The sequence below is a fragment of the Anas acuta genome, chromosome 9, assembly GCF_963932015.1.
Source record: "Anas acuta chromosome 9, bAnaAcu1.1, whole genome shotgun sequence".
Classification (NCBI taxonomy): Eukaryota; Metazoa; Chordata; class Aves; order Anseriformes; family Anatidae; genus Anas; species Anas acuta.
This window is the reverse complement of record NC_088987.1, coordinates 14,637,415-14,653,133: the sequence shown is the minus strand read 5'-3', so window position 1 is coordinate 14,653,133 and position 15,719 is coordinate 14,637,415. Positions and strand designations below refer to the sequence as shown.

General features: G+C 44.6%; 1 protein-coding gene across 2 annotated transcripts; it reads left to right on the top strand.

Annotated features, from left to right (window-relative positions):
* The first annotated feature begins 11 nt into the window (after positions 1-11).
* Positions 12-15,226, top strand: PPP1R7 (protein phosphatase 1 regulatory subunit 7). 2 transcript variants are annotated; one of them, XM_068692691.1, is made up of 11 exons: positions 12-153; positions 616-693; positions 861-983; positions 4,852-4,907; positions 5,879-5,944; positions 6,566-6,696; positions 7,533-7,695; positions 11,102-11,218; positions 12,132-12,236; positions 13,137-13,223; positions 14,843-15,226. In XM_068692691.1, the coding sequence occupies exons 2-11, from the start codon at positions 651-653 to the stop codon at positions 15,017-15,019; spliced, it is 1,068 nt and encodes a 355-aa protein (XP_068548792.1). In that variant the 5' UTR covers positions 12-153; positions 616-650; the 3' UTR covers positions 15,020-15,226. The 2 variants fall into 2 exon arrangements, with proteins under 2 accessions (XP_068548792.1, XP_068548793.1); XM_068692692.1 differs by lacking the exon at positions 616-693 and having other exon boundaries at positions 31-153.
* The last annotated feature ends 493 nt before the right edge of the window (positions 15,227-15,719 follow it).

The following is a 15,719-nucleotide window of genomic DNA, read 5'->3' as shown; positions in this document are numbered from 1 at the left end:
CCCGGCCCGCGGCGGTGATTGGCTGCGGCGCGGCGGGGGGGGCGGCTCCTGATTGGCTGCGGCCGGCGGCGAGGCGGCTTCCGGCGGGGGGCGGGGGGAGGAGAAGCAAGATGGCGGCGGCGAGCGGGCAGGGGCAGCAGGAGCTGATGGAGGGTGAGAGCCCCCGGCGCGACATGTCGCGACACGGCCGCGGGGCGACGCTCCACGACCGAGAACCCGCGGCGGGGCTCGGGAAGCCCCCGGGGGTGCAGCCTGGGGCCGCCCCGGCGGGGAGAGGCGGCGGGAGGGGGCTGCGGAGGCGGCCGGGGCGTGAAGGGATCGATAAATACAGGCGGGGGGGGGGGGACGGGCCCGCCTCAGCGCCTGCGGGGCCGGGACACGGCTCCGGTAGCGGCAGGGACAGCCCTGGGCTCGCCTTTTTTCCCCTTTTGGCAAAGGAAAATTCTCCTTTTTCCCTTTCGTTCCGTGCCCCCGGCGCTGCGGCGCACGGTACCGGCTTGGTTATTGGTTTATTTTTATCTAAAAAAGGTCTTTTAAGTGTAATGACTCTACTTCCATCTCCGTCACCTTTGGAATTGCACTTCATTGATCTAAGAAATTTCCTTTTTCCTCCAGTCTTCTTCCCAGATTGTTGGTTTTAGGAAGATGTGATGGGAGGAAAAAGTGCACCCAAAATCAAAGTAGAAACAAGGGGTAAGAGGCCTTTTATTTAAGACTAAACCTTTCGATTAGTTAACTTAGGATATCTACTAACTGCCTAGTGGTATTTGTGAGTCCTGGTTGTTTTATCTGCTTGCTGCTGCCTCCCCCCGCCGCGCTGCCAGAAGTAGCCTAATGCTGCTGCTGTCTGTCTCGTGCAGTTGATAAGCGGATCGAGTCGGAGGAGTCGGGAGATGAAGAAGGGAAGAAGCAAGCGGTGTGCTTGGTGACGGACCTCAGCCAGCAGAGTCTGAGAGACGAGCAGAATGGCGAGAGCTCCACAGGTACCGTGCCGACCTCAGTGCTCGCTTTGGGAAGCGGCATCCAACGGGGCGTGCGGTCACACGTGTGTGTCAGTCCTGTGTGTCTCTGATAGCTGCATGGGGGTTCTGTCAGCGTTAGCTAATAACGTGCATCTGTGCCAGAGAAGACTTGTAAAAAAGGATAATCGTTGCTAGAGAAAAGCTGCCTTCTTTTATGGATCCCCTGATATTAGACCTTCATTTTTTCCTTCTTTGGCCACGTATGGAACCATGCTGCTCTTTGAAATCCATACTGTTGACGTGCAATGCAGCTTTTTTCTTATTTTCTTGTGTGCAAGAGTTACTGCTTTCTGGAGAGAGATGCTGGAAGTGTTCATTAGAAACAAGCAAAAACAGCTCTTCGTAATTCCACTTCAATGCATGGAGTTTTTAACTTGAAAAATTGCCGGATTTCTTTGGAAGGTAAAGAAGACTACTTCTAGGTAGATTGAAGAAAGCTCTTGACTTATTTATTTATTTTTTTTAAATTAAAAGTGCTAAGGCATCAAAATTGCACCTTTTTGAATTCTCTTGGCTTCAAGCTTTCACTGCTCTTTGCATTGGGTAGAAATTTTGACAGGCTTTTCTAAGCCTGTGTGTGTTTGGTGGGAATGCTTGTTTTAGAGTAGCTTGCATAGAATTGGTCAGAGCAAATGAATTTCTGAAGACTCCCTGTGGCAATATTTTCTGGCCTTTTCGTAATGCTAGCTAACAATTGGAGATGTAACAGCTTCCTTTTTGACAAACGTGCTTGTGTATCTGTTGGTCTAAAAATGGAAGGGAAATGATACACACTTTTTTTTTTTCAGCAAATTTTTGACTGTTTATGTACTACAAATTCCTCCTAATTTAACCGTGTTCCTTAGACTTGCTGAGAGCATCTTCCAAGCTCACAAATTCTTGTGAGTTTGAAATTTCACTTCTTAACTAAATGAATTCCCTCTTGGTTGTTAACAACTCACTGTTAACCATTAAAAAATAAATAAATCGCCCAACAAACTGGAAGTTGAACAATGGTGTGATGATATGTTGACAAGGACGAGAGCGCATCTCACCAATGGTGAATCCCAAGCACCAGATGGTCAAGAACCACTCGGATCAGCCTGGCGTGGTTTTCCTTTGCACATGTGTCACATTTTGAATATTTATTTAGCTGGCTTCATGTATTTGTGCATGTGGGGTTGTGTTTTCTATGTTGCTCCCTTGGGAATTGTAACAGTAGAGAAACGACTTCAAATGATGTACTTTTATTCCAAGTGGAGGCAGAAAAAGCAGCCTCAGATTTGTCCGAGTTGCATTGGATACTCTTTACCGTAACGACTGGATTGGCATTCTGTCTCCTTCCAAACTGTTAGGATCCAGAAAACTTCTTTTAGGGCAGAAACCAAGCAGAGGAATAATATTGGAACGCTCGAGCCAGTTTCTTCAGCCAGCTTTTGTGTTACTCAGCTAAAAAGCAAAACGAACAGTCCTCCATGTCTTTTGCTGAGGATCGTAAATAGAGCTCAAACAGCTGAAACTTCACTTTTATTGTTTAGCTAATTCTCTGAGGAATAGCGCCTCTGTTGAGACAGCTTCTAACTTAGCTATTTATAATATTTTTCATGCATATGCACTTAAAAAGTGCAGTTAGGCTTTCAGCTGCTTTAAATGGTTGCGGTGCTGTGGATTTACGTAACTCAGTAGCTGCTGTTCTGTGCTGCGGAACTCGGGCTTCCTGAATGTTGTCGTCTTCCCTACAGCTGCAGAGCTGTCTAGCTTGCAGGCATGAATTTCACAGAAACTTACTTAAGCAACTTCAGTGCCACGTTTTCCCCCCCCCCCTTGAGAAACCTGCTGCATTAAAAACTGTGGACTGTTTGCACACGTACTGTGTGCATGTGAAATTGCAGTTCGTGTTCTCATCACGACTCTTTGTCCATATGATCAGCACACAGACTGCTGTACGGGAGTATTTCTATACAGTACATAACCTTCCTGGGAGCCAGCCTTGTTACAGCAATGTGTATGCCTATTAGTTTTAAGTTGCTTTTATTGCTGTGAAGTTGTTGCATTTCCCCTGTGTGATTTGGTTTTGTGCCATCAGGCTTGTGCACTTCTGGTAGCTCCAGGACAGGCAAGGACTGGTCACTCAAAGTCATATGGCAAAAAGTCCCAAAAGAAGTTCCTTCACTGTGACTTACTGCTTGTACAACTCAATACAGAGGGAATTGTTTGCTTTTTTTTAAAAAATGTGATATCTCAAGTAACTGTTGTTCCAAACTTGGGCTGTGTTCCCGCTGGCTGTGAGTTCAGCTAGGCTGCTTGTTTGTCTGGGAGCACTTTGTGCTGGCAGATCTTGCACCCTAGAAATAGGTCAAAGAGATGCAGCTTCTTCGGAAGCAGCTGGGAAGCGTGTCCCACTCCTCTGCTGAAGTGCATTGCTCCCGGTCTGGAAGAAAAATAAGAAAATGCAGGTGCTGCCCACTGCCAAAATACTGACAGGCGTGTGTATGCGTGTCAGTTTTGGTGGCTTTTTGTACCACCACTCAGTGTTACCAAACCTACCAGCTCATTTCACAGCCCTGAAATAGAGTTTATGCTCCCTGCTAATTTATGCTGCATACAACGTTAGAAGAAGAGGGACAGAGGATTGTTTTTCAGTCTTAATTTCTGTGGGTTCAATTAGAACTCTTTCCTGTTTGAATGCTCAGGCGAGAGCCATGGCCAAATGCAGGAAGGTAAGGCAGGGTGTGGAGCTATTAAAACCTTGGAGTCTGGCAGTATTAAAAACTGCAATGTTTGTACTGTTAATCCTTACAATATCACAGGTAATTCCAAGCATCTTTTGGAAAAATTCATTAAGTACTGAGGATATTTGGCGTTTGCATGGGCATTGTGACCATGCTGGGCTATGAAAGTGTTCATTCCTTCTGGGTTATGGAATGAGCTCGCATCCTGTAATCAGGAGTTAATCCAGAGCCTTTGGGATTTGGCTAATTAAATATCCTTCTAGTTTTTTGGTAGCACAGACAGAAGCTACACACGTGAAATGGGAAGGGGTTGCACGTTCTATGTCTGCTTTGCAAAGTCTAATTAGACTTTCTCTGGAGATTGATGCAACCATCACACCATCCTCAACAAATGAGAATCGGGCATGAATTATTCATCGTGAATTTATCCAGTAAACTTCGCTCCCTCTTGTGCTGTGATAGAAGCACAGCAAACGTTGGGCTGTCTTCCAGAGCTACAAAAGCATTTCCCAAGAAAATGTATGCAGCGTGATAAACAGTGTTTGCTAGCATATCAGTGAGTTCATTCAAACAAAAGAAGGGAGATCCGTGCACAAGAGGGCACAACATTGCCATAACCTGGCAGCATTTATGCAAGGAAAGCTGAAGGGTGGGATTGCTGAGATGCTTGGTCATTCTTGGCACTATCACTGGAGAGTTTAGGTGTGCTTAGATTCCTTCTTGGCACTGATGTCTGGGGAGTACAGACACTTTAGAGGGTGTATCTTCAGAGAGATGATGGCCCTAACTGTAAAGAAGAAGAATCCTGCCAAGATCAACCTGAAGCCAGCGTTATTCAGCAGCCACGTAAGCAGGCTGGGTAAGGGGCTGTTCTTTCTGTCCTTTGTACTTAGGCCTGAAATTCTGTTGTTATTAAAATTTTGTTTTCATGCCTAGCTGTCATGATGAGAAGCCAGATAGGTGAAACGTATTTTTAATGCAGCAGAGTGTCTGAACTATGCACGTGTTCCCTCTGTAGAGAGTGTTTGCTCCCTCTGTCTCTCTGGATGTTAGCTGTTGTCATCTTGCCTTTTGCCATCAGGTAGCAGAACTTTATAATGTGTCTGCTTCTGTTGCAGGAGAAGCAGAGACACCAGTGGACATGGAGACAATTAACCTGGATCCAGAAGCTGAGGTAAAGGCAGCTTTTTGTCCTTATGGGCTTTACACAGAGGGAAGAAAAGGATAGCAAAGGCACATATCGACACCTGGTTATGAGCTCCGGTTCTTCTGAAGGTGCTGGCTGTTCTGTCTTCCCCAGAATTGATTCAGGGCCTTTAGACTAGAAGTAGAGGTGTATTATTCTTGATCAAAATCCCAAACCTTTTGTGGGTCATATTGAATTTTGCAGTAAACATGGAGACACAAAGTGGGGCTATGCTGTGAGTGTCACTGATGGGGTACGAGATCTTGTGAGAATCTTAAATGAAGTGGTTGCTGCAGTCAGACCCGTGATTCGTAAGACACAGCGACTCAACTGGCCTTGTGCCTGGGCATAGGCAGCCTCCTGAGCCTGTGCACTGGAGAATTTCTGAGCATGGGCAATGGAGGTCTCTTTGTTTGACCTGGAAAACCAGAGCATCTGGGGCTGAGCAGCATAGATGGGAAGTGCTTTAGCTGTTTGCCAACGCCAAGTCCTGTTCACAAAACCACCAGATTGTTTAAACTACCAGTGGTTCTTACTCACCTGAGGCCTGGAACTGGAAATAGCGAGGTGTGTTCCTGTTACACCCTAGCAAAGTGGGTAGGAGAATTTTGTGCAGTACTTTATTCAAGCCAGACAACAGAATTTGTCTTTCTTGGTAAGTTCCAAATTTACTGGAGGGAAAAAAGTCCCCTATTGGTGAAACAAAGCAGAGACTCAGGAAAGGGCTGTTGCACTTTCCCAGATACTGCCTTTGCAGCTGATAAGCTTAGGCCCCATACTTCACCTTTGGTGGAAATACCATCTTCCAAAACAAATGTTCACAAGCTCTTTAAAGGGAAGTGTTTATGAGCCATGAATTTTGTAAGTCTACAATTTTGCTTGCAACGAAGTACCAGGTTAGTCTTGAAGAGTGTTCTGAAACACTTGCTGAATCCCTCTGACCTCCATTTCTCTTCCAGGATGTGGACCTGAATCATTTCCGAATTGGAAAAATTGAAGGATTTGAGGTGCTCAAGAAAGTGAAGGTAACGGTCCTAAGGAATAGAGAATGTCTCTTGGAGCTGGGCGTTTTGCACGTCTGACCCATTAGAGAACAAACATGGAGTCTCTCTTTGGCTGAGATCCTAATGAGTTCACCTGATGCTTAACCCATTTGTCGAGTAGGAATAAAAAATGCTGGGGATTTGCAAGTTGGTTTTGGAAGTGAATGAGAGAGAACACATCAGAGTTAATTCTAAGAGATGCGTTTTGTACTTGCACAGGCTTAACATACATGTAGAATATTGTAGACTGGAAAGGACCTCTGGAAGTCCCTAGTAACTCCCTGCTCAAAGCAGGTCCAGTTAGAGCATGTTGCTCAAGGCCTTGTCCAGTTGAGCTCTTGAATATTTCCAAGATGACATTACAATTACACAGTCTCTCTGGGGCCCTGTTCTGGTGTCCGACCACCTTCATGGTAAAAAGCTTTCCTATCGTAGTGTTGGAAGAAAACAGGAAAAATTCTATTAAAAACAAAACAGAAACAAAAAATCCACAAAACTTTATGGATAATCCAAAAAACTCACCCTCTGTATGCCAAGAGGCATTACACACTGTCATTGGTATCTATTAATCTGATTGTTTTTAAACTTTTCTTCAACTCTTAGACTCTGTGTCTGCGTCAGAACTTGGTTAAGCGCATTGAGAACCTGGAGCAATTGCAGACCTTGCGGGAGCTGGATCTCTACGACAATCAGATTCGGAAGATTGAGAACCTGGAGGCTCTAACAGAACTTGAGTGAGTCACAGGGAATCACTGGGGTTAGCCTGAGGGTGTTTTGCCACTCAGTGAGTTACACGTGCTGTACTTATTCCAGTCTTTACCACTCAGACCCTTCTCGTAGTTTGTTTGGGTGCTCTGTGAAGGACAAGGTCTGTTCTCCCTTGGTGTTTAACCTGTGGGGTAAAATAATTTCATTATCCTTGAGCTCAACAGGGACAGTCAGCCGGACATGAAATGCATGCTGTGTAAGACAGTAAGAACGATAGGTGGTTGCAGCTTCTCTCCGGGTACAGAAGCACTCGGGCATCCCTTGGTATTGCTGGTGAGAGCTCCGTGCAGCAGGCTGACCTTCCTGTGGGAAATGACAAGAGACTTGATGTTTTGTGGGGGACATGGGGAAGGAGTAGTGCTCCTCCTAGCTTCTGGCACTGGTCCTTGATCATGAAACTGTTTCCACTGGGGTTGAGGAGGAGTGACCTACTTCCTGCAGTTGCAACTGCTTCATGCTTAGGGGAGGCCCTGGCCTTGTCTGCAGAGAGGCCGATCTTTTAGGGCTGTACATTTTCTACAGGCTGTGCAGTACTGAAGGTTGGCTGAGAGTCGCAGGTCCACAACTGGGCAAAAAATAAGGTCTGTCCTTTGTGTTTTACATATGTGTTTTTTTCCCCTGTTATTCTATGGAAGTATTTTGAAAGTTACATTTATTTCTGAATAAAGAAACACCGCTTGTGACTCGGGGCCTAGCAAAGTGCTTCTGTAGGTAGCGAGGTTCAGCACCGATTTACAAATGTCCCTTCTGGAATCGTTTGTGCCTCGTGGACTGAAGAGACCTTTGTTTTGTTTTACCTCAGGATCCTGGACATCTCGTTTAATGTTCTGCGACACATTGAAGGACTAGATCGGCTTACCCAACTTAAAAAACTCTTCCTTGTCAACAACAAAATCGCCAAAATTGAGAATTTGAGCCACTTGCAGCTGTTACAGATGTTAGAGTTGGGATCCAATCGAATTCGGGTAGGCTTGCTGTACAGGATGTTAGCTGAAGAGTTTTGAGCTCTTTGGCTTGGGATTAGCCCTTTTCCAAAGTGCAATGCACTGACTTTTACTTGCAATTTTGCTGTTTTTATTGTTCTGGTCATTTAATGTGTAGTTGCTTGTTTGCTGTGCCTGCTGAATTCTTTAATCATGTATGCATGTAGCGCCTGGCTACTAAACTACTACTGATGAATCTCTCTTTAATGCATCCCCTGTGTGTGGCCTCTTGCGGATGACAGTTTCCTCTTGACAGAGAGCCAAGCCTATCAAAACCAGCAGTTACTGCTTTCTCTTACCTTCCTAGAGGCTGGCACTATGGAGTTCAAATATAATTGTAGTTTGAGATTCGTATGTATAATTGATAATTCTGTCAGTCTCCCTCAGGAAAAAGATCTTTTTTGACTTTACTCTGAAGTGCCTCAAAAAACTGATACTCCACTGCTGAGTGCTTTGTCTTATGGTTCAGTTAGTGACCTCTCCGGCTCTGCTGATTCTGTGCCACTTAAAGGGAAGCAGTTCTGAGTAGTCTTTGCTCTCCATAAGGCACGCTTTTCTGCATCTTGCCCAGTTCATAAGAGAATTGGTGAAACAGGCAACACACGAGACTTACAATGTGCAAAGTAAACAAATTCTTTAGAAACTTCTTTAATTATGTATACTTTAGACAACAATGGTTACAAATAAGCATTTTTCCAATCTGAAAATTATGTAAGCTGACACTCCCCAGTTACAGTCACTGAAAAACTATTTGTTATGCTGAAGGAGCAGATGAAGAAAATACCTGTTTGTCCTCTACATTGCAACCGCTGTGGAAGCACGCTTAACTTTCTAGGAAGGAAGGAAACGTAAGCTGTTATAAACAGCCTTTTAAGGCAGAAATGTTTGCTGCTTTTATGAACTGGAAAAAGAAAATCATTTTTCCCCTAAAGCTAAACTGGACTGACTTTTCTATCTAAGAAGTTATTAGTTTGGAAACTAAATTACTTATGGGAATAAATCCCGAGTGGGAGAACATCAGCCAAATAAACAACTAGGAACCTTACAGCTTGCATAGGCTGGGGAACGTGACCTAGAGGGATGCAGTTCCTGTATTCAGAAATGTAATAGACTAAGCACACTTATTCTTTCATTTCAAAAGCTGGGTTAAAACTGTTACATTCCATATCTGAACATCATTACCTTGTGTGGAAAAAAAAAATCCAGCTAGATTTCTGTATGGACACTGAGGTGGTATATTGCCACCAGTGTTATCAAGCCTAAAATTATATTTTAAAGGACAAAGTTGCATTTATTTTACATGTATTTTTGCAGCACTGAGGCTGTGCATGTTTAAAAAAAAAAAAGTTATCCCACTGTATGGGTAACACAGCTAAATTATTTTTAGCATTTCTATGTTAATTCTGTTCTGGCTTCTTCAGGCAGCACTGCTCTGTGCTTCTGGCTGCTTTACTGGAGTGAGAAACCCAGTAACGTCTAGGGTAGGCATGAAAAAAACACCTTATTTGAGGATGCCTAGAACTCTTTTGATAGTTTCCTGCCACCAGGATAGCTTGGCTCCATGGTGGGCATATCCTTAACTCTGTAGTACAAAAGCCTAGTTCAGGCAGCCTTCTTGGTTCTGGGGTGCCTGGTAAGTTCATACCCTGCACATGAAAGCTCCTGCAGTAATGCTGGCGTAGTTGTTTTGCTGCAAAACTCTAACCTCTTGGTGCACACTTACCCTGGAGTCTGTCATGACTTATTAAGCACTCATAGCTCTGTCCTTTTTATGTGAATGGTGAGGAAACATAATTTTATGCCTGAGCTAATGCACTTTCATGCTTTTCTTTCCAAAGTTGGACTGAGGCAACTACGAGGCAAGCACTTTATTTGTTCCCAAGTTTTTTTTCCTCATGCCAATCTGTTTCATACTCTCACTTTAGCGTGGCTTTTTTATAGCTTTTAAATAGCTTTTTTTTTTTTTTTTCTGATTATTTCTTCTCAATACCCTCAGAATCACAAGTATTTCCTCTTCAGGGCTGGGGGAGCTACCAATGAGAAAAAAATCTATTATTTTCTTGCAAGGCCAAAGCAGGGGTAAGTCCACAGGCTAGAAGGAGGGTGAGTCCAAATATGAGCTGATAAAACAACTTACATTGAATCTGTTGGCAATTCTGGGATAGAGGTTGAAAAGCTTTCCTTTCCAGAGCTTACCTGTAATGCGTTGTGTGCACTTGTCCCTCTTCCTCTGCCTTCCCTTGCCCAGAAGCGTGCGCACGCAGAAAACTACGGGGTGCTAGGGCTTGGTGTCCTGTCACACCGGCACTGTTAGTCTCTGGAATCGCCAGGCAAGAAGGATGGAGAAAAGCTGAGGTGTCACAAGATATTTAACCACAGATGCACAGCCGTGTGTGTGTATCTATATTCATGTTGCTGCTTTTCTGTGAGCTGAAATCTGTTTTTTAAATTCCCATCTTTTTAACAGCACCTATTTTCTTTTTTTTTTCTGGCTGTCCCCTGGGGGAAAAAAAAAAGCATTTTATTTCCTTTTTACAGGAGCCTTTTCTAAATCCATCCTTCTCCCCTTTTCTTGCCATGTCCTTTTTTTTTTTCTCTTTTCTTCATGCTTTCTGGTGCCCTTTCCTTTGTAAACAAAGAATGGTTCGTTTTGATGCCTCACAGAGGTCTTTTCTCCCATGGACAGCTGAGCTCGGGACTTGAACTTGTGCAGTGTATATGTTCTGTCAGTAGTGTGTGTATTTAGCAGGCATATATCGCTTAACTTGGTACCTGTATGTTCTGCCTGTAGCATGAATACGTAGCCTGTAGTTAAATGTATTAACGCCTTGTGTCATCCTTATCTGGATACGCCCATCAGACAGATAACCTTGCTTATGACAGAGAAACTGATACGTGGAGCAGCTTGGCTCCGACTGCTTTAATCCTGGATGGTCAGGACTAAATTTGGGAATTACATTTTCTGTTCCCAGAGTCCTTCCACTCACCAGTGACAGCTACTCTCGCCTCTCCAATGAGTATCTGTGCCCTGGAAACACCTCATGCCCAGGGAATGTCCCTTTCAGTGCTCCTTGTGCCTGTTCGTTCTCTTCTCTGGCCGGGACGGTGGTGGCAACAGGACAAAGTGATGTGACAGGGATGTGACCCCTGCTGAAAGTCAGCAAACAGTAATGCTGCGAGCCAGCTGTCACAGGCTGAGGCTCGCTGTCACTGCACTTATCCTGCTCTTTGAGGGAGGCCCTACCTTGTGCACAGTTTGTGTTTGGAACTGGCAGGCTTGTCTTGCAGCGGAGTGCAGCTGCACAGGTTGAGGCTGTACAACGCCAGCCGTGTCTACAGGCTGCAGTTTGGCATCCCAGCAACGCTGTCTCCTTTGGTCATTTTGCAGGCCATCGAAAACATTGATGCCTTGACTAACCTCGACAGTCTGTTCCTTGGAAAGAATAAAATCAGCAAGCTCCAGAACTTGGATGCACTGACGAACTTGACTGTGCTCAGCATACAGGTACTGATTCTGCTCCATCTTATTACGCGTTGAACGCCCCTGTTCCGTGAACAACCTCATAACTTTCAGTAAGCTCTGTGGAATCAGTGGGTCCCTGGTGTCTGGGTCAAACTGCTTTATTGGAATAGAGTGAGATATTTTGTGCCGTCTTTTCTTATCCTTTGGTACTAAACGAGATTGACACTGCTAAAATGATAAAACATCTTCCTGAGAGAGGACAGGAAATGAGTGCTATCCCCCAGTCCCTTCCTGAGGTACTGCAGAGTAACATCAAGTGAGTTATGCCAGGGAAGTGCACGTAGTGGCAGTGGCTCAGTGTTGCTGCCTTCTGCCTGAAGAGAGGGGAAATGTGAATAAGCTTGTGCTAAATGAAATGTGCCCTTAATGAGCTAGGGGAATGTTCCAGTCTTTTCTAGAGGGTGGGATAAATACATGACAAAGCGAGTACATTCTGGTATATCTTACAATTATTTCTGATAAGTGTTACTTGCTATGTGTTGCAGTACCTGTAGGCATCTCATTTTATAGGATTTACAGAGCTGTATATAGCAGTGTGTATCGTGACTAAAGTCATACAACTTCCTTTAGGACCATTCCATTAAAAAGACCTACAAAATGAATGCTATCAGTGCATAGACTTGTCTCTAAATAGACCAAGTAGAAAATTTTCAGGCTACAACTTCTGATGGGAATGTCAGGATCTGACTCTACTAAACTTGGAGACTCTGGCTCTTCTGGAACTTCCTTGATCACAGTGGCAGAGAGATCCAACAAACTGAGCACCCAGGATCAATGGGAAGCCAAGCGGACTATTTGCCCTTCCCATCCATGCTTTAGAAAAATACTTTTCCTCCAGTGACTCGCTTATATTTTATGTTTTTTGAGTGAACTTTAACTGCTGTTACACTTTCAGAGTAACCGTCTGACCAAGATCGAGGGGCTGCAGAGCTTGGTGAATTTGCGTGAGTTGTACCTCAGCAACAATGGCATCGAAGTCATCGAGGGACTGGAGAACAATGTGAGCAGACCAAAAGCACATCTGAACTGTTGCCCTTTAGGGAGCTTTTGTTCCTCAGCATCCCCAGTTACACGTGAGGTCCTCAGTGCCTTGAAAAGACCAGGAAGGTCCAAGTATTAGTTATCTTAAACAGTTTTACATTTATGAAGCTCCTCCAGATGTTCTGGGGCAGAATTTTCTTTTTTTTGTGATGGGGAGGTGGCTGTTCAATGCATGTGGTTAGTGGAGCAGTCTGGTGGGTCTTTAGCTGTGGAAAGACTTGCTAGCCACTGCTGGCTGTCCCTGTAGCCTTTTGACAGCTGTCTGTAGATAACTGAGTCCTTTTCGATAGGACAAGTGGAGCTGGAAGTGAAAGGGGCAAGCCATGACATGTGGCTTGCCCTTGTTTCTAGATTTCTGGGCAGGACTGATTTCACGGGTGCGTGTAGCATTTTCATTCTCACCCAACAGCAGGTGGCACTGTAGGAGAGAAGAGAAATCTGGAACTTGGTTGATTGCGTGCAAGGCAGAAAAAAACTTTCTCTAAAACTACTGAGTTTCCTGCTGTAAAACGTTTATTCAGCTCTACTGCTCAAGAGGACACTTCTGATCCAATTTTTAATGGATTTCTCTTAACGCGCTATGAGGAAAGCTTACTTTTTATGTGCCCTTGGCAATTGTCATTCAGCCAGTAGTTGCTTTCATTTTTGCCTCATGGCTTCTGGAAGGTCAGTAACTCGGTTTAATTAAAAACAGTCTTTCTTGCTGTATGTAGGCAGTGAGAGTACTTGTCGTGCTGTCTTTAAACAGCTGGCAGTAACACAGCATTGCTTCTCACGATTTTCAACTCTGGCCTGACAAAGTAAGACAGAAAAGATGAAAGGAAATCCAGTGTAATGTGCTTTTGTTTTGTTTGTCTAGAACAAACTCACAATGCTGGACATTGCATCTAATAGAATCAAGAAGATTGAAAATATCAGTCACCTAACGGAGCTGCAGGAGTTTTGGGTAAGTGCAGGTGGAACTGTTCCCTGAAACATCTGTACATGGTGAGAGAGACCCCTCTGATGGGGAGCAGCAGGAGGGTGGTGTCTGTCTTGGGCAGCTGTTGTGAGCTCTTTTTCTGGTGAATATCTTTAAGAATTTGACAGGCTGTGTAGATAGAGCATAATGGTTCCCCCTGAGGAAAGAGTTAAGCCTAATGTGATTTTTGCAGGGCTCTGATTAGTGGTAGCAAGCCTATCTCTACCTAGGAAACAGGCCCTGCCTTCATGGTTGTGGTGGTTATGAAACAGCCCTAGTGTGTCCTATTTCTGCAGATCTCATCTTTCTTTAAGTCAGCATGACTGTGTAATGAGAGAAGCTGATACTGGCTCACGACTGCACTGGAACACAGTATCGGTTTAGAGCAGGCTTGGTATGTTCATGTTGTTATAAATATAAAGCAAATGAAACAGTCTCTGGTTTACTTCCATTCCTAGGAGGCAGGTAACTGTTGGGGTTGCTTTTGTTATCTTTGGTATCCTGAGTAGTGAAGCCCTTTGCCATCCATGAGGCTGGTGAGGATACATGTGGAGTCTCCCCACCTGAAATATTGGTACTCTGACATCTTCTGGTAGCTGTGTACAAATCTGCAGAATGAAGAGCTACTTTAGTTCAAGGTCTTGACTATAAAACCATCTTTGTCAGGATCACTGGCAGTCCCAATGATGAAGCAGTTTGCTGTCACTGCAATAAACGGAGAGAGGCAGCTGTAGAAAATAGAGCTGCTTACCACACAGCAAACAAGGAGCACAAAGTTTCCAGTTCACTGTGAATGCCTGACGTGAGGAAGAGCAGTTATTGAGGGAGGACATTGATTTTTATTTTTTTAAAGGTGGTGTTTTTGTAGTAACTGCCTATGTATCCAAAACCAAAGCATGGCTGTAGTCTCTAGGCTGGGCAGCATGTGGCCACCGTGCGTGCTTTGCTTCCTGGCCAGACAGTTGAAGCATTCATCCCCTTGCATGGGAATTCCTATCCAGTGCAAACAGTGAGGCAGCTCCTGTACTGACAGGAGGAGAAGCTGAATCAGAGAGTTTGGTGCTTTCTTTGGAGCACAGTAGTTTTTGTAAGAAAACGAGGAGGTAAGGGGAAGAGGAAAATGTCACTTTGCATCAGTTTGGGGCCTTCTCTTCCCACCCAAGAAGTCGTGGAAGTAAAGATAGATATCACAATCAAAGAAAACCTTGACATGAAGGTTTCCAACCCTTAAATGAACAAATATGGACTGGAATAGTACATAAAGGAATAATAAATAAAGAGTTGGTCCCAGTGTTTTGCTGGCTCTTTTCCATCAAAACCAGTCAGACTAGACATGTTATCTGTAGAGTGAGTGGAGCAGGTGACCTGTGACCTAAGACTGTGTAAGGAAGTTGGTGCTGATTAGCAAGGCTTGGAGTGAGAGAGAGAATGCAGAGGGTGCAGGGGGAGAAGGGTTGTGTAGACAGGGACTTCTTACCTATACTTGAAGGTTGCACTGCCACTGGGTGGTACTCCTCTTGAGCAGCAATGGTTTGGCTAGGCTCCTGCTAACCAGGCTTCGATGGAAGTATTTGTTTGTGAGTGTGCTCTTCTGTGCTCTGCAGATGAACGATAACCTTGTTGAGAGCTGGAGTGACCTGGATGAGCTGAAAGGGGCGAAGAACTTGGAAACTGTTTATTTGGAGCGAAACCCTTTGCAGAAGGATCCCCAGTACCGGCGCAAAATCATGTTGGCCCTCCCGTCTGTCCGGCAGATTGATGCCACGTTTGTTCGATTCTGAACCTCCTGCTGCCCTCTCTTCCCTGCCCTCCTTGGAGAAATGTCCCAGTTGGGTTTTTTATCCACTTACCACTCCCCAGGTCTTCAGTACGCTGACACTCACAGTGCAAATGGTCAATAAAAAACACTGAATACCAGATCTTGTGTACAATGCACTCATTGTTTTTGAAATGTTGTTATTATTATTATTAAATCTTAACACAAGAGGCTTCCTTGTGCTTGTGTCTGTTATTTATATGGGAGGCTTTGGCAGCGACTGTTTGCTACAGATGGGAGCATTTCTACGTGGAGCCATTTGCTGACTTCTGTTGACTCTGTGACACCTTCAGATCAGTGATGTCCTTGAAAACAACACTGTCCCAGATCCAGACTCAAAGGAGGTTTGTAAAAATATGGAAAGACAGTGACAGTGTTAATGTGGGGAAGAATCTGATAAAAATGCTCATAGAGGTCATCAGATCAGAGTGCTAAATATCTGTATGTAAGACTCTGTGGAGTATGCGTGGGGGGGGACATTTTTATAGCAATTAGTTTTCTGAAGCACAGTTATGACTGAGGGAAGAGTCTGGGCTATGGAAAGTGTGAGGAAGCAATACAGCATCTGTGTGTAAATGTAGAGCTTTAGACCAAGCTGAGGACTGGAGAAGGAGTTAAAAAGAATAAGGTTACAGGGGCTGTGGGCTCTACTTGGGGAGGTGAGG